Source organism: Monodon monoceros, unplaced genomic scaffold, assembly GCF_005190385.1.
Source record: "Monodon monoceros isolate NGI ecotype Baffin Bay Population unplaced genomic scaffold, NGI_Narwhal_1 Super_Scaffold_12, whole genome shotgun sequence".
NCBI lineage: Eukaryota > Metazoa > Chordata > Mammalia > Artiodactyla > Monodontidae > Monodon > Monodon monoceros.
Window position 1 is genome coordinate 92138154 of NW_021703768.1, and position 23798 is coordinate 92161951.

The following is a 23798-nucleotide window of genomic DNA, read 5'->3' on the forward strand; positions in this document are numbered from 1 at the left end:
CAGCCTTTGAGAAAAACAGAATAATTTAGTATTACTACTTACAAACCATTTCATTCAGATAAAATCTGACAAAAATTTAAATGTAGATATACTCCAAAGGTCAGTAAATTGAGGTGTTTGCAAAGTGGTGCAATAGAAAGAGTATGGGCTTTGGAGTCAAATGCCTTATTTCAAATCACAGCACTTATTTACTGGCATGTTAGTAAATGACTTCAAAAAAGTCATGACCTGTAAATGATAAACACAGGTGAGGGTAGATAATTAACTACATGATGTGATTTCAAAGACACCAGGTAGATGTGCTTACTCCTCACCCCCTTTCCCAGCATCCTGCTATATCCAAATACCTTTTCCCTTCCCCCCAACACAGAGTGCATGTATTTTATTATTAAAAATAAATTTTCATTTATTCAACAAATACGTGAGCATTTATCATCATCCTTACCCTCTGATCATTTAGAACAAATTCTGGGAAGATATACTGTTAGCTTTTTAAATACTTCTATCAGTTTATCTTCCTTCCTGAAGGATTCTCTCCCTGCTGTGTGAGGAAGCGGGAGCTGGAACGCATACTCCACAAACCTACCTATCAAAAACAAAGTCTCCCTTAACAGACAGGGCTTTCTAAATAGCCTTTTGAATATCTTAACAGTGTCAAATCTACCTTTGAAGTTCAACATGATTTGCATTTTCTGAGCATGGCAAAGTGCTGATTATACTTGGTGCTAATCACACAGTTTTTTTTTTCAGGAAAGGTTAAGTGCCAATGCATGGAATGGTTAAATGCCAACAGTCAGCTTCAATTGTTTTTATTACAGTAAGAGGAATTTTACTCTTAATGCATAGAATTTGAAGAAAAAAATTATATAAGCTTTTAAAAGAGGCCCTTTTGACAATTATTAATACAAATGTGAAATAAGACCCTTCAAACAAATACCGATTTCAGTAAGTTTATACATACAGCAATAATTTATTCTTAAATGTTCATTTAGTTTCTGTTGAGACACGATTCATGTCTCATTAATAAAAGAGCAGCCATCTCACCTCAAATACCAGAATATACAACAAGTTACAGCATAGCAAAAATTCTACCTACTTTCAGATAAAATCTAGTTCAGGTAAAATAGTTTCATTCAATGTTTTACAGTTACACAGATTTTTTGTTTGTTTGTTTTGAGCACAAAAGAGTGTAAGTTGTTACACTATAGCTATCTATATGAACATCATGTGACCACAGAATTGTTAATCATTACTTCTGAAATTGAACCATCAGTTTCATTCATGCAGTAAAGCAAAGCAGGCTGGGTAAACTTGTTCATCGGGAACCATATTACTGTGAATTTCACAGCCACATGATTATGATGTCAGATGGACTCACAAGGACTAAAACAGAATGGTTTTTGCATAAATACCAATTTCTCCCTGATGTAAGTTTAGTCAGTTTATAATCTAGAAATGATTGATAACAGCAATATATCATATCTTCTATCTGTAGTGTTATTTTAAGACAAGCAATAATTAAAGGATGATGGCATGGGATGCTACTTAAATACATGAAAAACATACTGTACAAATATACTTGGCTTTACCATTTTCTTCCTAACTATCAAGAGTGCCTCCCAAAATATGACCAGTGAAGATGAAGTATACTATCGAATATGGCTTCCAGAACAAAAACCCTCTAACAAGAATCAAACCTATTTACAAAATTTTTCAGTCTTTTAGTTTCATTTGAAACAAAAATTTTTTTTGAATTTTATTTTTTATACAGCAGGTTCTTATTAGTTATCTATTTTATACATATTGGTTGAAACAAAATTTCTACATAGCAGTTGTAATTAACACTAACACATTCTTAGTTTCATCATTCCAGCTCTTTTTAAACAGATGTCACAAGGTAAGACCCAGAATGGCGTTTAGGACTTTGAGTTCCACTGGATTCTGTATTGTCACTTTTTGAATCTCGTTTCTTTGTGTTGTTATTCACTGGCGTTGGGATCTGAGATGGTCGGGCTGAAGTGCTATCTGCGCTGCTTTTCCTTGGGCTTGGGTTGTAATTAAAAGGACTCACTCTGGCAGCAACAGTCCCACTCGGTGAACTGTGCTTGCTTGAGCTGCTAGAACTAAATGGGGTACGTTCAGCTATAGAACTTTCATTAGTCTCTGATGCAGGGACAGGATGACTTTGTCCCGGTTTTCCCTCAGTTCCTTTTTGGTCTGGGGCGTCTACCTGAATAAAGGAGTTCAGGCGGTTTTCCAAACCCATGGTGCGTACAGGAGCACTACCATTGCTCACATTTTGTTTCCCCTGATTATCTTTTGAATCTTTAGTGTTTGGGTTTCCCTTTTCTGAAACAGTGTCAATCACTGGGGGAGTATTTCCTGTTGGAGATCTTCCAGATCTAGGGTTGTTAATGGGGCAGTCCTCAATTCTCACCCAAACATCCTCTGTTTTAGAAACAGCAGGTGCCATTTGATAAATCAGAGTCTTTGATTCAGCACCATTTGCAGCACCTGAGGAAGTGGTCTGAGAAGTACTATTGGTGGGAGAAATTTCACTTTCTTTCATTTTTCTCCATGTTCCTTTTGTGGATACTTGGTTTTCTTTAGTTTGTTTGGTTCCTGAAGTAGAGTTCACATGTTTTTCATCCTCACTTTTTGCTTTTTCACTAGATTCTGATGAAGCAGAAAGAATTGAGGATGAACTTCCAGTTCTCCTCCAAGTGCTTACTCGAGGAAGGGATGATGAGTGTTTGCTGTGCTCACGTTTCCAGGTTCCTGACCTATTGATGGGAAGTCTGGAAGGACTTTCAGAATGAGAGCGTGCTATATCATGGCGCTTTACTGGTCTTCCATCATTATACTCTATGGTGGGACTGAGATTAGGTGGGAGTTTTCGCCATCCACCAGCCTGAACAGATGAATGTGTAGACAGCGACATATCAGGAAGGGAAGGACTTAAAATTGGAGTCTGTGCCTGGGACCTACTGGGAGAATCTGGTCTAGAAGATGGAGAAAGAGATTCAAATGAAGCGGATTCCTCCAATTTTCTCCTTAGGGTTGGGCTTGGAGCTTCTTTGATGAAAGTTGACTGACGTACTAATACAGGTCTCTCTGACCTATCAGATTCACTTCCACTTGATTTAGTTGAAGACATTCTAGAAAGTTCTACCTTTTTATTGGATCCACTGCTAGTACTCATTTGACTTAGTCCTTTGGAGGCAGATTCACTTCTTGGGATACTACTGACATTCTTGGATAAACCCGTTTGTTTGGTGAGGTTCTGTTGGCTCATCTGTCTGCCAGGAGATGTGTAAGACATTTTCCCAGAACCCGAGGACTTAGTTGAAGCAGTACTAGGGGATGACGTCCTTGGCAGTTGAGATAATTTGTTGGGAGGACTTATTCCATTTCTACCAGGAGAAATTGAGTTTCGCCCTGGAGACTGCATAGGTCTACTTAATGGCTGCTGGGCAGGTCTTGAAGGAGTGGAATCTCTAGATCCTGATCTAGAAGGCCCTTTATTTGACCCAGGTGTCTGGGATGCCTGCCTCGTAACAGGGCTTAATTCTGACTTCACTGATGGCTTGGCTCCTCTGGGGGAAGTGGTAGCTGCCTGACCTTCACTAGGGCTTTTGGAGGCTGGAGTCTTAAGGGGTGGGCCTTTTTTAGAAACCGGACTTGTACTTGAAGAGCTATTCCGAACTCCTGGAATATGAATCATTGTCCTACCTCGAGAGATTGAAGGCATGTTTGTTTGAAGGGGTTGTTTCATTTGGCTTGAAACTTCCGAATTAGATCGAATTTTTCCAGTAATCAAACTTTTATAAACTTTTTTCCCTCCTTTTATTCCTTTATTTTCAGATTCTAACTTCTTAGCTTCCAATGTACTTTTCTCCCCAGGTTTTAGAATTCGTGGGCCTTTATTACTTGCAAAGGGTTTTTCCTCTTGATCAGGTGTAAGATGAAATGGTGATCCCAGAGAGATTCCTGATTTCAGGGAAAGGATGGAATCTGAATCAGACGAAGCTTGTCTAGATAAACATGCGGCAGCAGCAGCTTGATGTAAACTACTTACTATGGAATTTGCACCTTCCTGAATAGCTTTCCAATCGAAATTTTCTGAATCAGGGGATAAACCATGTTCTGAATCTGGTCTCTGTATATCTTTCAAATCGAGTGTCAAATCTTCTGCTAATGTGCCACCCATATTTCTGGGACTATGCTTTTCATTATCAGCCTTGAGTCTTGAAGGCTTTTTCTTTTTTGGCATTGCAGAACTTATACATTCCTGCAACAGGTCATCTTCAGAATCAATACTGAGAGAACTGAGAGAACTGTTTCTTGAGAAACAAACAGGGGTATCTTCAACGTGAAATGATTTAGGAGCATAACCTGACGCCTGAGGTTTACTTGGTTCTCCCTGTGAGTCAGGGGGCTCTGTCTCTTTGATAGGTTCATTTTCCTTGTTGTTGTTGTTTTCTTGATCAATGTCACTAAGAGAACTTAGAGAGGAATTTCGGGAAAAGCAAACCGGAGTGTTTTCAATAGCAAAATTCTGTAATTTCTCGTCTGTTGCTGCCCCTCTGTCTGGTATATCTTTGGAGGGCTGGGGAAAAGTGGATTGCTTCTGCAGCACGGGTTTAGGCTGACCTCGATTTATTGGATGTTTTGGAACAGCTTGTGTCTTATTAGCTGATTGTTGGTTTGAGGTTAGTTCTGTGTGGCTGGTAACTTTAGCTTCTGATTCCTTACTTTCCTTCCCCTTTCTTAATTCAGCCTTTTCCCTGGAAAGGTCCACATCATCATCATCAAAATCTAGAGAACTCAAAGAATCATTTCGTGAAAAACAGTATGGAGTGCCTTCAATAGGTGTGTAATGATGAGGTGAATCAAAAGTAAAACTTCCTCTGACTCGATCTTCATTATTTGGGACCTTATCATTGAAGTCCTTGGAATTATTTTTCAAGTTCTGTTTCTTTGAATCTTTGTTGTCTGAGAAATTTCTTTCAGCATTTAAATTATTTTTTGAGTCTGTATTTTTCCTTACACATGTCCTGTATTCAGTATTTTGTGGTATAGGTTTTACTGGTGAAGTAGGTTTCTTCTTCTTACCATCTAATTGATTTTTGTTAGTTCCAGATGAAGACATAGATGCTTGTTGGACCTGGTCCATTATCTTTTTCACACGGAAAGGCTTGTGACTTTTTCCTTTGGGCATAGCAGAATTAATGCATTCTGCAAGAATATCGCCTTCTTCTGTTTTATTGTCATCCAGTTCAGGTACAGTTACAGATGAGGCTTTCCCTGTTTGAGCCTCATCTGTACTTCTGCCTTCTGTAGGAATGGTGTCTCGTTTTTCAAATTCACCTGACTGTGTTCCTGCTCTAACACCTTCTCCAGCAGCTAACTCATTTGGAGGGGATTCTATCGTTAGATCACTTAGAGATGTAGCTGTGGAAAAGTTTATAGGTGTCCCTTCTACACAATACACCCGAGGCATATCATCTCCTGGTGTAAAACTAACATGCTTTTGTGCTTGTAATCTGTTTTGTGATGGCAGAAGTTTGTACACAGGCAGCTGACTTGGTTTCCTTGCCACAGGTGGAGGTAATTTGGAAGACGTCTGGGCTGGCTTTTTGGCTTTGCGTGAAGATCTTGTTGGCATGGCAGAAATAATACACTCTTCTAGTATTTCAATATCATCATCATCTGAATCATCTAACAGATCTTTTTCAGAATCGGTGGGTTTTTCTGCCTCTTTTCCCTGGCTTTCATTTGATTCTTCAGGCTGCTCATTTTCTGTTTCATTCCCATTGTCATTTTCCTGAACCGGAGGCATTATTCTTAATTCCACATCTTTCTGAATAAATGGCTCATCGAGGCTCAGAGCACTCAGGCTAGATGAACAAGAAAATCCATCAGGAGTACTTTCTGTGGCAAAATGTAACAAAGCATCAGCATCTGGAAGAACCTGGACCCTCTGTACTGCAGCATTTACAGCAGCTTGCTTAGGGCCACTTTCTCTCTTCTCAGCACTAGGTGCTTTATTTTTAGGTACTTCTTGCTTAGTCTGAGCTGACTGAGGAGGAGGGGGAGGAGGGGTTTTACTTCTGCTTGGCGGCATGGTTTGTCCAGGGCTATCTGGAAGGTCACTGGGGCTTATAATGCCACTCACCATTCCACTGCAGGGTTCACTCTGAACGGAGCTGGCAATTGAACGACTCTCAAAACTATCAAGTGAACTGACAGAAGTACACCTGCTAAACATGAGTGGAGTCTCCTGAACGTAGTGCTCTGGTGGACTTTTAGGTGTCTGAGCACCACTCTTTGATGGAGATTTGGCCCCTGAAGAAAATTCAACAGCTTTGTGCCTGGTTGATTCTGAAGATAAACCAGAAGCCTGGAGTCTGCTGGATTTGGTTCTAATGTGCTGTGACACTGTTGGAACTTCACTCACAGAATCTTCAGTTGATCTAGTTCCACTGCTTTCTTTTATTTCTGCTATTTGTAGGGTATTAGCAGAATCTGCTTCTTGTGTTGTCTGATCACACCCTATTTCATCTTCAGCTGATGACAAAGATGATAATGAACTACATCTTGAAAAACATATTGGGGTATCTTCTACACAGTAAGTCTGTATTGTTTCTTGGTTGATAGAGGGAACTTTGCAAGAGGAAGAGGTGGCTTTTTGGGTCTGACCACTCCTGCTCTGTGCTGAACTGTGATGGAGTTGATTCTGCCTCTTGGCATTAGATGAAGGTGTGGCTGTATTCTCACTGCTTGAAGAGATGTGTTCAGTTTTAGTGCTCTGTCCAGATGAATTCTTTGAGAATGAAAATGCTGGTTTCTGTGAAGAAGGAATGTCTGTAGTATATTTTAAACTATAATCAATAGGCTGATCCACATGATGTTTTTCTTCATTATATTTTATGCTATAATTGGTTGGTCTCTCTTCTTCCTCATGTTGCTCTTCCTCAGAGTAACGTTCACTATAGTTGGTTGGCTTATCATCTTCATAGTCATCTTCCTGACACAAAGACTGATTTACATTTTGATTAATTCCATGATTAGAACCTACTCGATTTGTTTCTGAACCATTGGCTGCTCTTGACCTATATGGGGAAACACATTCTTGCTGTCCAAAATGTGGTTGGAACTTGAGGTGTTTATCATCAGTGCTCTCAGGATATACAGGATAAGTTGTGCTTTGACTCCTTGATTGTCTTTCCTCATTTTGTTTTATTTCATCTTCTATTATATGTTTGGGTCTTGCCCACCTTTCATTCTGTGAAGGACTTTGCCTTCCGGAGTTCAACTGTTCATCAGAATATTTAAGACTATAATTTATTGGTGTATCTAGTTCTCCATCATTATCATCCATATGATTTGCACTATGTATTTTATGGGCTAGGTCAGCTGGATACTGACCATAGCTGCAAAATTTACTTTCCTCATCTTCAGAATAGGATTCAACTGAAGGTTTCATTTGACCTCTTTTACCATAACCATCACTACTGCTGACACTATTTAAACTATCATTTGAAGATCTCTTGTATTCTACTTTGGCATATGGCACTGGACATGTCCTGTTTGAGTTTTCTGACTTGGTGAAGTTGTAAGAGTTTGCATGTGTGTGGGCGGTAGAGCTTCTTCTTAGTGCATTCCTCTCATCTGTTCCACAATGTAGTTCCGGGGTAGACCCAGAACTTCTGTCTTCCTGGGAGGTATGAATGGCTGATACTTCTTCCATGACTTTGGCAATCTGGGCTGCAGTGGCAGAAATCTGCAAACCTCGCTTCGAAGAGGTTCCTGGATTTTCTGTTGCTGGGTGGTAGTTGACTAGGCTAATACCTCGTTCTCTCTCCAAACTTCTATCTTTCTCAGAACGAGAACTATCTAAACTTCCCCTTGATGAAGAGGAGCTGGGCAACACTGTAGTATTTAAATATGGTGACAAGACAGTCATGTTTCCAGTATTAAAATTGTCTGACCTATTATCATCATGTCGATTGGTGTCAAAAACATAGTCACCATAGAGATTTTGCTTGTGTCTCTGCTTACTACGATGAGATGCCTTGGGACTTAAATTGTCAATATTGTCAAAAGTTTCTGATAAATGCTGAGCATCTAATTCTGCTTCTAGGGCTTTTTGTTTCCTGACATGAAGAGAAGGCAAGCTTGAACCAGGAGACATGATATTGGCATCCTTATACTTTGCAGGTCTATTTGCCATGAGATTCCTTAAAGCTGCAGCACTTCCCATAGCAATCATCTTGTGCTTTGAATGAATGAGGTTCTTGAGCATGCTGACTGCTCCCATGTCCCATAATGCTTCCTGATCTTTAGGATTTCTTGCTGAGAGATTCCACAAGGTTCCGCATGCATTACTGACTATTGTCAAACTGTGAGATTTCAAGTGTTGTAATAAGGTTTGTAAGCAATTATTCTCTCTTAGGATTTGCCTGAAATAAAAATATCACAAAAGTAAGGTAAAAATCTGTTCGTAGTAACAACAAATAAAAGGACAGAAAACAAATTTAAATCTAAAGATAACTACTAAAGCTTATTAACAACAGGCATAATAAAATTACACCAAATAATACTATAAATTTCAGGCATTGCCTATTTCCTTTTGTTCTATCTTAGTTCATTTAATGTCTATTGTTTTAAAGTACTCATCTGTCAGAGTAAAAGAAGTAAAAGCGTTAAGTTTAATCAATTCTGCATTTCCTATTCTGACCCAATAGCTTTAAACACTTTTCCTGAGTAGATATATTTACTTTATTTACATAGTGACGGAGTTTCTCAGTTTGAGGAGTACAGATGTATTATGAAATCTTAAGCTGAACAAGGGCTGTGGTCATTTAATCTCTGGATGGGCACCACAATGTCGACAAACTGAGACATCTCAGAAGAGGTAGACAGAAGAAACTGATTGACAATAGATCTTAACAAAGTCAGGGAGCACACTGTAAGCTCCTAGGTCAGCAGAATGACTTTTAGATAATCTTTCTGCCTCTGGTTTGATTTTGTAATACTGCCATTCCCCCTTACAAGTGTTCTCGGGCAAATTGTGTGTAGTCGTTATTTCTAAAAATAAAGTGAAAGAAAAGTTTTCAAAACATTAACTATAAAAACAAGAGTTAAGAGTCAGCATAATGAATGTTAGGATCTGAAAGAGCTATGGCTTGTTTAAGGCATGGTAAAATGAAGTTTAATGACAGCACAGTTGGCACTGGTGGGCTCTAAAACTGATAGGCAAGGGTGCAGTAAGCTTTACCATGGCGGCTCTCTAGCAGTCCAGAAGACACCTGAGTGCTTACTGAGTCTAAGAGGTCTTCTATGAACAGAAGAAAGGGCTATAAGGCTGGTAGCTGGTGCATGAAAAACTTAAAGAAAAGATGTTTACATTCTTTTAAAGCCCTTTTACTAAAGGTACCTCATAGTCTTTTTGAAAATGAGAGAGGAACAATACAGGATAAAATAAATAAATATGCTGTGAAAGACACCCATATTTTTGTTGAGATAATACAGAGCTCAAGTTCTGAAGATATGTGCCTTGTACCTGAGGTGCCTCTTAGGTTTCACAGCTCTAACAGATTGGATGAATGGTGGTTGGCTGAAAAATATTATCATTATTGATGTTATGGCACCACTAGAAAAATGTGAACCATTGTACTCTCTGGATCATAACCACAAGGTTTTGTTTCTTATAAACCTCATATTCGTTTAAGCCATGCTAACATATAGGAAAGGATTTTCTTCTCTGTAATATTTATGACTTTCATTTTTTCTTCTACACATGGGTTATACCTCTCAAGTATCATTTATTTCTAGACATCTTTATGATACTATGAACTTGTATTAGAATAAATATGTTAATGAATAAATCAGGAATTAATAGTTATATTTTCATTGTCATAAATGTAATTTGGCTTAGAACTTGCATAATTACACAAAACACTGCTTACAGTTGAGTCTTTCTGAGAGTATGAATCTTACAATTTCATTTAAAAGTAATATAAAACCCTGTATTTACCTGTGGTCCTCATTCGTAGCTATCAAGCTGGACACATTCCGTAATATCCCACCTCCACTTTCAATAATAGCTAAAGTATTTGTCTGGCTCCGGTAAGTGAGAGTGCCAACCAAAAATGCAAGCGCACCATCTACGGCACATATATCAGCTTTATTCTCAGTGCAGTGTGCTGACAAATTCCATAAGGCACTCAATACGCTTTTGAGGGTTGATTCCTATCAAGAAACAGAATATGTGTCATCTAATTAGAGTTGGAATTTCCTTCTTATAACGTCTATGTTTACTTCTATTGAGGAAGCTTTTTTTTTTTTCCCCCTCTTTAAATCTTCCCTGCTGCCCATCCTTCACGGGTAAAGTATTAGGAACTCCTCATTTAGAAAAACTTTCATAAAATACCAAATTGAACTTAAGACAGTGATATCCCCATGAAACAAGCAGAACGCAATATTAAAATAATGACCTTTATGAACTTATCTAAATGTTTAGATGGTGCACGCATATCTCACAAGAGCTTATATTAGAATATGAAACAGAACTGATGTGCATTCTGAAAAGATAGCATTTTCAGGACAACAGAAGCTAGAAAAAGCCCTCTACATGCCGATACGGAAAGATATCTAGATGTATCATTAAATGAAAAGAGCAAGTTGCAGAGGAGTATGTGCAATCTTATTTGTATAAAAACACACATATATATTTATGTGTGGTTGATTCAAAAGTAACAATGTAACTTATTAAAAAGAAAGCATACTAGAAAAACTCCAATTTCTTAAAATCCCCAAAGAAACAAAGTAATTGAAAAACCAGAACTCCCTGGTATACAGTATCACAGTAAACTGACAAATTATAAATGCCACAGAAAATACTGAGTATACAATTAAGGATATTTGGTCAAAACTTGCCATGATCCTGATGTCAGTCTTTCTTCTTACTACAAATCAATCAGGGAACAAACAAACATTCATTAGAGATCTACTCTGTGCCTATCACAAGTAGAGGCACTCCAGAAAACACAGCAACTGATACTTGCTTTGAAGGTGCTAACTGTTTACTCTGGGGAAAAAAGAATGCAAAATCATACTTGAAACCAAGGGCTCTAATGGAAAGATTATTGCCATCTGAATTTAATAAAATAAGTAAAATATTTCATGGAGGAGAGCAGCTCTGCAGAAGAAAAGACATGTACATTCAGAGAGAAGGCAGGGGAAGTAGGAGGAAAGGCAGGGGAAGTAGAAGGAGGAAAGGCATGGAAGTGGAAATAAGCAAGGGAGGACTAAAGAACAGAAATAAGACACAGAGGAAGTCAAAGTCCATGCTGGGGCATTGTGGGAAGTAAGGTCAGAGAGGTAAAAGAAGGCCCTGAATGTCATGGCAAACATTTTGGGCCTAACCCAATAAGGAACTAGCCATTGTATTCTCTTCATCAAGTTATTAAATGAATAAAACAATGTAGGAGCAGGTTTAGATACTACTTATCAGGAAGCAGGGAAGAAGTGCTTTCACCACTGAAGATGTGAAAAGGCTAAGAGCTCAATTTTAATTATATTGTGAATGAGGTAAAGGTGGGACATTCAAAGTATCCTGAGAACAGAAAAAAACGGCAAGAGTTTAGAGGAGTGAGCTAAACTTACAACTGACCTAGAGGTGAGACTTGAAGGTAGGAACATAGAAGTTGCTCTTCAAGACTACACGTAGAGGGTCAAGGGTCTTGTTTCAAAGAAGCTTTATAGTTAAAGGAAACAAGGAGAAATGATTAGATGTTGGAAGTACAGGTGGTAAAAACAAAGGGAAGAGATTCAGTAAGGAATGTGATCAAAAAGTATCAAATATAGGTGTAGGTAGAAAAGAAATACCCTAGTTAATCTATAAGTCTAGATTTTGTTAGAAGCAATATATTAGAAAGGACTGAAGAAGGTATGGCCAGTTAAGAAATGAAGCAAGTGACTACATGTTCAGGGTTTTGGTTCTTACAGGAAAAAGAGGAACACTGCAGAAGTTAGAAGAAGCAACAGAGGATTTTTGTTTTCATTTTCAAAATATTGGGCTTCTTACAGATAGCTGAAACATAAAAAAGCCGACTTCCCTACACCCAGTAGAGAAGATATAGAAGACAAGAATAAGGGACTAACAGCTCTGAGTAAATAGCCACGCTTAGGGCACAGAGTGCAGGTGAAGGAAAGATTCTGCTGTGTAGAAGAGTAAGAGCCAGCGAATGATGGTAAAATGATGCAGTACGTGGGGAACATGGAAGGTAGTTTTGGTTCTTGTGGTCATTAGTAGTAAACGAAGTTGACAAGGAAGAGATGACAAATTAAAAAAGAGAATAAGAACGTTTATAATGACGGCTGCACTGAATGTAGAAAAAGAGGGAAAAAATAAATTCTAATACTGCTAACCAGAGCAGGCCCAAACCAGAATTGGATATTATAAATTTCTGATGGGCTACTTTTTCCAAGATTGGCCCTTGCATTAAAAATTTATAGATGAATTTAGGGAGAAATGGTCTTTAAACTACTACTCTTCCTTTACAAGAACAGGCTGTGTCTTTCCATTTATTATGGTCTTCTCTTAGGTTTCTCAGTAGGATGTGTCTTTTAATCTAACTTTCTTCGTTTGTAGCAATTAGTTTGTATGTACATCTTTGAGGTCCTTGAGCGACAATAAAATAATGAGCTATTCAGCAGCAATACAAGTTCCCATAATACCTACAAATACATTAAATCTTTCTGAAAACACACAAGCTTGATAAGAAAGGAGTCTTAAAGTGTACATGGGGCTAATTTTTTTGTATAATTTTATTAAGGTATAATTAGAGAACAATAAACTGCACATATTTCAAGTGTGCAATTTGATCATTTTTGATGTGTGTGTATGCCAAGATAACATTTATATCACCCCCTCCACTTTCCTCATGCCACCCATAATCCAACCCCAACCCCAGGCAACTGCTGTTCTGATTCCTGTCATTGTAGATTATTGAATGTAACAATAGGTCATTCTTTTTTTTTTTTAATAGCCAAATTGTATTCCACAATTTGTTTACCCATTTACCTATTGATGGACATTTGCGTTATTTTTAGTTTTTGGCTATCACAAATAAACTTTCTGTGAATATTTGTAAGTCTTTGTGTGAATTTAAGCTTTGTTTCTCCTGGGTGGCCAGGTTGTATGGTAGGTAAATGTTTAATTTTAAAACACTGCCAAATGTTCTCTAAAGTTGGATAGGCATACCTCAGAGATATTGCAGGTTTGATTCCAGACCATTGCAGTAAAGCCAATATCGCAATAAAGCCAAGTCACATCATTTTTTTTTTGGTGTGCATATAAAAGTTATGTTTACACTATACTGTAGTGCACATAAAAGTTATGTTTACACTATACTGTAGTCTATTAAGTGTCCAATAGCATTACGTATAAAAAAATGTACATACTTTAACTGAAAAATAATGCTGTTGGAAAAATGGCATAGATAGACTTGCTTAATGCAGGGTTGCCACAAACCTTCAATTTATAAAAAATGTAATGTCTGCAAAATGCAATAAAGCAAGGTATGCCTGTACGCCACGTAACATTCCCGCCAGCAGTGTGTGAGAATTCCAGCTGCTTAACATCCTTGACAACACTTGGCCAATATTTTAAATTTTAACCAATATAATATCTTTAATGGTATCTCGTAGTTGTAATTTGTATTTTCCTGATGACTAACAATGTTGAGTATCTTTTCAAGTGCTTATTGGCTATTCATGTATCTTCTTTTCTGCAGTGTGAGTACAAGTGTTCTGCTGATTCGGTAGTGTTTTAAAGGTATCTTTATGCAGACCCTAAGTATATGTGAGTATTACCTTTTTTTCCCAGTTTTGAGATATAGTTGACATGTAACACTGTTTAAAGTATAATGATTTGACTTACAAACATCATGAAATGATTACCACAATAAGTTTAGTGAACATCTATCATCTCATACATACACAAAATTAAAGAAATAGAAAAAAATTTTTTTTCCTTGTGATGAGAACTCAGGATTTACTCTCAACAATTTTCATATATAATGATACAGCAGTGTTAATAAGATTTATCATACTGTATATTACATCCCTAGTACTTATTTATCTTATAACTGGAAGTTTGTACCTTTTGACCACCTTTGAATATTAACTTTATAGCCAGTTATTTAGTTGAATACTTATTTCTAACAATTTTTCAGTTGATTTTCTTGGGATTTTCAGGTATAAAATAATTTAGAAAAAATACATAAGTAAACAAACAAAACATCCCCAGACTCTTCCTTCTCTGAAAAGGAAATTTTGAAGAGAAAAATATGTAGGCTCTGGATCAAGGAGGACTGGTTGGGTGAAAGGAAATTCAGATTAGCTAAAAAGACTTGCTTAGTTCCTCTCAAATTTAAAAAAAAATTGCTTAGTTTCTGAAGTAGATATACTATCTGGAGATTATTTCCTTTTGTAAACAAATTATTATTTGAGGGATTTCTCACCTTTGGGTCTGATTACCTCTTGACAGGGTGACTATCAGAATTTGAGGACTCAGGTAGATTGAGATTTGGGCAGCAAAGAGTTAACACTCAACACCAGTGACTGGCAACTGAGGGTGATTGTGTCCCTTTTCCTTTACAGAGGACATCTGGTAATATGTGGAGATATTTCTGATTGTTATGACTGAGGGGAAGGTGTACTGGCATCTACTGTGCAAAGGCCAGGGATGCTGCTAAACATCCTACAAGGCACAGATCAGTCCTCCAAAACAAAGACTTATGTGGTGCAAGATGTCAACAGTGCTGAGTCTGAAAAACCCTGACTTATACTAGGCTACCTTGTACAATCTTTTCTGGCTTAATACTTTAGAAGTTTGGAGCAGTCTAAGTCTAGGGATAGGTAAGATAAGAGGGTCAGAAATTAGTGAGTCTCAGGAGTGGGAGATGGCAGCAAAAAAGTATCCCAAGATGAAATCCCTATTGTAATACTAAATGTTTTCAAAGGTACCTTTTTCACTTCCAAAGCACATTCCATCAATGCTTTCACACTTCCAACTTCACGCAAAGTCTTTTTACTATTTACATCTGCTCTCCAAGACAGATTCCTCAAAACACTTGCAATAACCTGCAAATAAATCAATTTTAGAATAATTTGTTTATAAAATTATTCATACTAGTTGCTTTCTTGTTCGTAATGTTAAGAGTAGAAATATATTAATAAATAAATTTCTTCTAAATGCTAATATAGTGCCAAAAGGAACTCCTACAATATAATTATTTTCCTCTATTTTGGTGTTAATGTAGCCACAATTTAAACATGAGATGCTAAACAGTGAGCCACAGCTTAAATTAATCTAAATCAGGGTATTAACCCACTAATAGCCAAGAAAAACATTTGAAATTCTAAGTAGTACCTGCTGTAAGTCCTCACTTTCAGATTTTAGTTGGGCCACAAGTGCTCTCATGCAGCCTTTCATAGAGCATAGTGTAGCCTGTAAAATCAAATATTGCAGAGGGTCAATAATAAGGCAACCTGGAGCCATGCTTTATTTTTGACTAAACTTCAAATCCAGTTTCAATCGTCTCATTTCAATCCTAACTAATGTTTTACCCATAAAAGAACTAGAACCAGATTACATAAATGAGAGACAAATACCCTCCTAATCCTTCGGTATTTGTTCTTTTCTTGGTAAACTGGAAAAATAACGTGAATAAATTATAAGAAACAATAAGCAAAGGGTTTTAAAGTCTTTTATTCGGATGGAACCAACACGTGTATAACACTTGCACCAATCATCAAGATTTCCAGATTTTTGCTATCATTCCCAGGAATAGTATTTTAAATGTGATCACATAAATCCACTACTGTGTTCCATCTTTTGCCTTTGTTTAGGCATAAGACAACCAAATGAGTAAGGATATGCAGTGAGGCATGAAGTACAGGTTTTTGTTGGTCAGTGTTTAATGAGGAGAGTGACAAAAAGAGAGTCAGTGAAAAGTAGTTTGTATGAAAGTAAAATAACTCACACCAGAGATATCGTAAGAAATGGATCTTATAAAACATACCTTGTTGGCTACATCTCCGAAAGTCAAGTTTGTCAAAGCCATTCCTGCATATCGTCTTAAGGTAATACTGTAGTGGTCATTAGTAAGTCCATACATTTCACAGTCCACTTGCAATAATTCTGCAATGGCCTGTAGTCCCCCTAATTTAAAAAGGGCAAGAGGAAAAAGATAATAATCTAAAATAAAACAAATGGGTACCAAGTTTATAAATTATTAGGAAAAAATCTCAAAGAATGAGAAAATATAAATTTAATTTTGTCTTTAGAATTACAAGCTACAGAAAATATTATAAAGGACTTTTGTGTAATATACTTATAAAGTACAAGTGACAACTATTCCATTTTCTGCCAGTTTCTCCACCCTCCAGCCCCTTGCCTTACTGAGTGAAATGAACATTATACTCTATTTACTGCACATACACTGTATCTTGTCACGGATGAAGAAGGTTATTTTCTAACACTAGGTCTTCCTGAATGTAAGCAGAAAAAGGTAACTTATTTTTATTATTAGGACTTTACAAACACTCTTCATTGTCACACACTGTGGCCTAATCACTTTAATATACTTTTATCTCCCAAATAATTTTTAGTATCCTTAGGAATACTAAAACTTCTAAATGAAACTGTGCATGAAGCAAAGCTTATTTTTTTTTATGAAAAAGAATGACCTATTCAACTTATTACTAAGCTCTATAAAACCATTTTTAATTTTTACTTTTTTAATTCTTACTTTTCTTTGATACTCATGAAGTGTCAAATACCAATACTAGGATTTAGTATTTTCTTTCCCCTTGATTCCCACCAATGGGTATACTTAACAACGCCCACAGTGGTCAGCAGTAGGAAGGCAAGGAGGAAAATGAAGGGAAAGGAAAGGAAAAGACATAAAGGAAGGGGTGGTAAAAAGACAAAACAAAACAAAAAGACAAAAGGTGAAGCAAAATGGTGAGGGAGTAAATAAAAGAAAAATAAAAATGCATATGGAGGTTATTCAAAATATTATTCATCATCAATATTAATCATCATGGGACTGGAGACATTCTTTTGTCAGAGAAGTGGCTTAGACAGAAAAAGAGAAGATGAATATAAACAGGCAATTCTTGGATACTGTAAGTCTGAACAATCAGGTCATTAATCTGAAAGAGGATCGGTACATTTTTGTAAATGATCTAGAAGGGTCAGTATGTAGATGAATCAGCAAGTCTGCAAAATAGACCAAGTTCTATCTTGGGTCAAGAATGCCAGGCCAAGGGATTTAACTCTTGGAACATTTGTGTAAATCTTTATAACTAGCACCAATGACAGATGAGTTTGAATGTAGGTAAGTAAAAATTAATTTGGTTAAGGGAAATCCAAACCGTATTTAGGAAGATTTTCCTCCATCCATCCATGATGATGGGAAGATAAACAGCCAACGAAAAAAACAGCCAATGTCTTTATGGAGCTTACAGATTAGAGCAGAGACAGCCATTGAACAACTAATTTAAGTGTACTGGATTGTGTAGAAGCACAGGGCAAGGTAACAGGTGAACTTAACCTAGATTGGGAGGATCAAGAAAATGGCTGAGGAAATAATGTTTAACTTGAGACTTAAAGGATGAATGAATATCTAAAAAGGGTGGGGCAGAAACAATAAGTAAGCATTTCACGCAGATGAAACAGCACATGCAAGGACTGCTGGGCCTGAAATATACAGCAACAAGGAGAGGGTCACAGGTGAGGCTACAAAAATGGGTAGAGGCCAGATTATGCAAGACTTTGTGTGCCTCACCAAGGATTTAAGGCAGGGGAAGGAATAATCAGATGTATGTTCTAAACAGATTCCTATGACTGTAGGCTGCAGAATGGATTATGATTGGAAGTGGGGGGACAAGTAAGACAAACTATGGGAGAACGGGAGAGATGACAGAGGCTTGCTTGGGGTGGGGATAAAAAGAAGAGCAGTGATATGAGATGTATTTAAGAACCAGAATTAAAGCATTTACGAGACATAGGTGATAAGGAATAGACTCATGGATGTCTTCTAAGATTCTGGCTTCAGCAAGTGGGTTGACTGGAATGCCATTTTCTGAGAAAAGGAACCCTGGAAGAGACAGAGATTTGGGGATGGAGGAGACAACAAACTCAGTTTCTGTCAGCTGAGTCAGAAATGTCTGAAAAATCATCTAGGTGAAGATGTCAAATGAGCAGTTTGAAAAATGTGTGTAAACCTCAGGAGAGAGAACTTGGATTAAGCTGTGAATTTGAAAAACACTGTAATTGAAGCCATGGAGTAGAGGATACTGCCTAGGGAGAGTGGAAGAAAGCCTAGTACAGAGCTTCAAAAAATTCCACTATTTATTACTTCGGTAAAGAAGAAGGAACCACCAGTAAAAGAACTGAGAGTTTTGACCCAGGAAACAGATCTGGGAGTCATTGTTGACCTGAAGACAGTGGCCTTGTGTACTGAGGAGATCACCAAAATGTTGAGGATTATAAAGCAGACGATCAAAGCCAAAACAAAACATACTGTGCTTCATGCCTACATAAAATCCTGCCTGGCACAGCAGTATCTGTCATACTGGTTTGAGAAAGGTGAAATGATCTAAAGAAAATCCCAAGAAGGCACCTGACTACTTTTGTATGGAAAACCCAAAAATCTTAGGACTTGATTCTAAAAACAAAGATTAAAGAAGGGTTTGGTCAATGCCAATAAAACCATGAAGAACATGGCTAATGAAAAAAAGGACATTCAATAAAATTTAGTGTATCAGATAGAAGAGAGAGCCCTTTATGACTTCAGGCAGGTAAAAAGAAAACCTTCAGTGAATTTTCAGGCAAAGAATCTATACATTAAAACTATAAATGGATTCACAAAAATATGATGTGAATTCATGAGCAATACAATAAAAAATAGGTTGCCCTAAGAAATATTAGGATGTTTCAAGGTAATGCAAAGGTCATGAACACATCCTTCCACATTTTCTTGGTGTCTATGTTAGAGAATAGTGGTCCAGATGAACCAAATACTATCTCCTATGGTATCTCATAACCTTACAGATAGTAGAGGATCAATGGCTTCAGGTGACATTTAACAAAATCCTTAATTTAAACTTATCAAAAAGAGATAATAGAAAGATGATACTTAATTTTTAAAAAGTATATTACTTTTCTTTTACTTGGTTTAGATAGTCACCATTAGCATGAAACACCTCATTCTAAAATAAATATTAGGGGCTCAGCATGAATATTCTATATATTGGTGTTTCACAAAATTTCCCGATCATAAGAATCACCTGGGCCACTTATTAGATTTGATTCCTAGGTTCCCTCCTCCGGAGATTCTACTTTACTAAGCTTGCTTACCACGCACGGGCCAGAGAAATACATGGTTTGACAACTGCCTCTGGTGATCATTATGATCTAGTTTGGGAAACACTAATGCAAATTAACTATGAATTCCTTGAAAAGTCAGGACCACGTCTTAATCATTTTTATACCTAGTGCCTAGCACAGTTTCTGGGACAGAGCTGGGAATTCATAAATGTATACATTACTGGTACTATGGTCTAAAACTTGCAATACTAATAGGTGCAAACTTAAATGACCCTAATAGTTGTAAGAATTTTCTTCTATGTACAAATGACGGTCCTAGCTGACTGGGCTTAGAAATTTCCCTTCATCCACTTGGGACTTCTTTCCTCCTTATTCCTCACTGTCAGATCCCTTGTGCTGTCTTAATCCATCTCCCCACGGTCCACACACCTTGGTCCTTCTTGTGCTCCAATGCGAATTCAGAGGCTAGGAGTGAGAAGAAGGTAATCCCCTGTGGCTACACCCCCAGCAGTCACACCCCCAGAGGCCCCATCCTGCTCCTCACCTGAAAGCCCCTGCCCTAGCTCCTGTGATGAAATGCCCCGGGTAGCCTTCCTACCTGAAGAAGGAAGAGGAACAAATACTGAGTCTAGATTTTACTTGGAAATTCAGATGATTAATGTGTCAGTCCTAGTCTATAGTTCATTGGAACACAGGAACATTTATAAAAACGTTTGCGGGAGCTTAAAATTGGATTCGTTTTCCCGTTGATTCATTATTTTCCCCATTATTACTAGCGTTAAAAAAAAACACCCAAACTTAAAATTTCACCAGTGCTGAGGCAGTACTGAGGAGGGGAGAACTCATAAGCTCGTACTCAGTTTCACAGGAGGCTGGGGGCATGGGGGAAGGAAAGAGAATCAAGTGGGCCGACTGCTAGGGCCTGTGGGAAGAAAAGCATGGCTGGAGGGCAGGCGGAAATCACAAAGTACACAGCCTCCCAAAGTGATGACTCTGAAGGAGACAACACTCATTTTTGGCCGTTCAGGTTCTCTGTGTTTAAGAGTGTCATGACTTTGTCACTTTGAAGATAAGTGATGAATGATAATGATGAGGGGTGGCAGGAATACACAGCGGGGGCTTGAATGAAATGTAACATAACCGGCACAAAAAGCAAGGGCACAGCTACACTAAGATGGAAACTCAGTGTATGGTTCTTGCTTGTGGCACGACTAGAGCGATCCAGTTCACATGAGATGGCTCAGCATGATGCAACTTATAAATACCACATGTGCAAAATGAACCTAGAAATCAAAGAAAAACCATTACATGAAAAATGGGGGGCACAAATGCAGGTTATATAAGGTTTAGAGTATGTGAGAACACATACCTAAGAGTAACCCTTCCACAATTAATGGAATGTTTCTAACATAAATCAGAGCATAATGCTTTTCCGTATTAATCAGTTTCAGAGATACCACGCTGGTTGTCATGAAAATCCAGTAAAGTACAGATAACCATGAAGATAAATGAGAATCTTAATAATAATTCCTTCTGATGTCTTTCAGAAGTGACTGAGTTCAAGAATAATTACGTAGCCCCACGTCTCAAAACAATTCAAATTACCCTCCCCATCAACTGTCACCCAGGGTCTACCTTGACGATAGGGGCAAGAATGGACCGTTTAGTATTTTTTCCAACCTTTGGCTAAGATTTTAAAAATCCAAGTTATGTTACAAGGGTAGCAGTTTCTGCCACTTAGGACATTGTCTCCCCTGGAAACCAGAGTATAGTCATTTGCTACAAGGAGGAAGCAGATGGTAATAAAAGTTAGTGGCCTTATATCCTAATTCAACAATGATGAAAAATCTTTAGTATTCTTCTATGGCATTGAGAAACATTTTGTCTTACCAAGTTCATTCATCGCGTGTCTATGCTCCTCATCAAACGAAAGTTTCATTAGAACACACACAGCAGGACAGATTTGATGTTCAACAGGAGCTGGCACTGAAAGATAAAATTGACATAAACGATAATGCTTTGTTTTCTCAAAAGTAGTGACGTTTATTATACTTAAAAAATACTCAGGGCTCACTAATACATCCCTAATGCATAGCAGTTTAGTGAATCAACAAGTATTTGCTAAAGAGATGAATATATATACTACAAACATGGAAAGGAAAACATAAGGGTTTTTCTTGGTTCCATAAAAATGTCTACCTCTCATCAGCCTTTGACCAAGTCTGCTGGTCCCATGCAGGTTTATGCTATAATTCAAATAATAACTTAAAAATTATATTGGCTATATGAAACAATAAAAACATTTTGGTATAAAACTTTTTATTTACAATCTCTATTTAAACTTAAAGGCATGTAGCTGTATACAAATGTAGTAGAGAAACCTAGTATAAACCTAGTATAGAAAGCTTACTATACAGATACCAGATTGTAAACAAAAATTTATAGACAAGGTGTCCAAGAAAATGCACCTGCACATTTAATACTATGCACAAAGTTTCAAAACTGTTACTTGAAATAAAAATTTAAAAAGCAAGTCTATTTTTCAGAAGTAATAATATTTATTCTATTTAACTTTTCTGAGAGTAGGTATTAAGAGCACAAAATGCGAGTCATTATATAATTGTGGACAAAGAAAACAATCCAGAAAGACAATGTTCTTCCAGTAAAGCATCTTATAGTTCTCCTCATCCCTGGGACAAATAGATATAAAGGACATTTCTGCTGTACTCTATTCTTGAAAACTATTAAATTTTAAATAAATTCACTTTTATACCTACCTAAAAAACATCTGCTAAATCTTTATAGATCATGTTCTCATCATCACTCTTTCTCCTACTCCCGAAATCAAGATACTGATACAATAGTCCTTTGTCATGTGTGTGTGTGCATGTGTGTGTTCTTATCGGGTGAAAGGAAGGTCTTACCTTATATACTTACTGCTTTTGGTTCTTGCTACAGGAATGAAGTAAGTTATGTCCCCAAAGGTCCCAACTCCCATGTTCCCTGCTCCTGAGGGAGAGGGGCTGGTGGCCAAGGGTTTCTCCCTGAGCAAAGAGCTGGGAGGCTGATCACCCCAGCAACTGGGGCCCCATGGCCTGAAGCAGGATGGTGCAGTAGGAAGAGCACTGGGCTGAGAGTCAGGAGATCTGACCTCTGATCCTGGCTCCACCACCCACTAGCTGTGAGGCCACAGGCAAGTCTTTTAGCCTCTCTGAGCCTCAGTTTCTTCATCTGTGAAATGGAGATGATATCTTCCCTTCCTACTTCACAAGGTTGTTGTGAGGATCAAATAACATATATAACACAGCTCTGTATCCACTGAGTAGAGTGATATGCAAATGTAAGAGATTATGGGTTGGTCACTAACAGCTGAAGGAACTTATGTAAAGTCACTTTCTTGAGCTTAATCTCAAGAGATGGAGGACAAAATCGCTCAAGTTCTTTCTAGATCTGCTATGCTATGACTCTGTCTTGATTTTCTGTTCTTTTGTGGTTGCACTGTAGTACACATAACATTTTCCTTTGCTAACTTTTTCTAGAGAAATTAAGCTTTAAACTATGTTAGCAGTGTAGATGGCTAATATGAATTTCCCAGGCCTATTCATAAAGACACCATCCTAATTTAAAGTTTTCATTTCAAAAACTTTTACATTTGCTTTGTAACATGCACCATACGGAACATACTTGGATTTTTGTCCTGGTCCATGCCTTGTTCATGGGCTTCCTGCCACTCCCAACAGGTTTCACAGTAAGCTCGTATCTGTTCCAAAAGATGAAGGACTCGGATTTCACGCCTGCCTCTCTTGTCATCAGGCTGTGAGTGAATGATGTTGTGGAGTGCTGCACTGGCCCTGGCCCGAGCCTCTTTACTGCCCCGGGAATTTCCCAACAACACAGAGTCTTTGTCATTGCCATGTAAAAGCTGGATGAGGAGAGGAAGACATCCAGACTGTCGCATGGATATACAGCTGTCTTGGGAGCTAGACATAGCTAGCAAAGTTCGCGACATATCATCCTTATCATGAGTACCAAGCATTGACAACAATGAATACACCATTTCCACCTGTGGGCCAAATGAGTTTAGAAACAAAATTATGACTTTAATATCCAAAAGCCAACACCAATGAAGTGATGAATGGGATATTTATTGTAACTCATTAAAAACAAAAACAAAAACCCCTTTCCAGGATGAAGTAATGAGCGTTATTTCAAAATCCATATAATATAATCATCACCAATTTGTTTATGAGTAAATATTAGTAGTGGTAGTACATAGTGTTGAAAAAGAGAAAGTAGGTTCTTGCATAAACCTAAATTGCTGTTTGTCTGGATCAGCTGGTGATAATCCACTGATTATGATGAATGACAATCAACTGATTTCTCTCTC

General features: G+C 37.6%; 1 protein-coding gene across 5 annotated transcripts in view; it reads right to left on the minus strand.

Moving 5' to 3' along the window:
• Positions 1 to 428: 428 nt before the first annotated feature.
• The window catches only part of APC (APC regulator of WNT signaling pathway), a 140254-nt gene continuing 116884 nt past the window's right edge, over positions 429 to 23798 (minus strand). For 2 of the 5 annotated variants that reach the window (XM_029215997.1, XM_029216001.1), the window contains 8 exons: positions 23096 to 23474; positions 21302 to 21397; positions 19956 to 20009; positions 16098 to 16237; positions 15446 to 15523; positions 15040 to 15156; positions 10043 to 10257; positions 429 to 8465 (listed from right to left, as the gene is read on the minus strand). In XM_029215997.1, coding sequence (XP_029071830.1) covers positions 1880 to 8465; positions 10043 to 10257; positions 15040 to 15156; positions 15446 to 15523; positions 16098 to 16237; positions 19956 to 20009; positions 21302 to 21397; positions 23096 to 23474 — 7665 coding nt within the window. In that variant the 3' untranslated portion in view covers positions 429 to 1879. The remainder of the gene's footprint in view (positions 8466 to 10042; positions 10258 to 15039; positions 15157 to 15445; positions 15524 to 16097; positions 16238 to 19955; positions 20010 to 21301; positions 21398 to 23095; positions 23475 to 23798) is intronic. The other 3 variants (XM_029216000.1, XM_029215998.1, XM_029215999.1) reach the window with 3 other exon arrangements.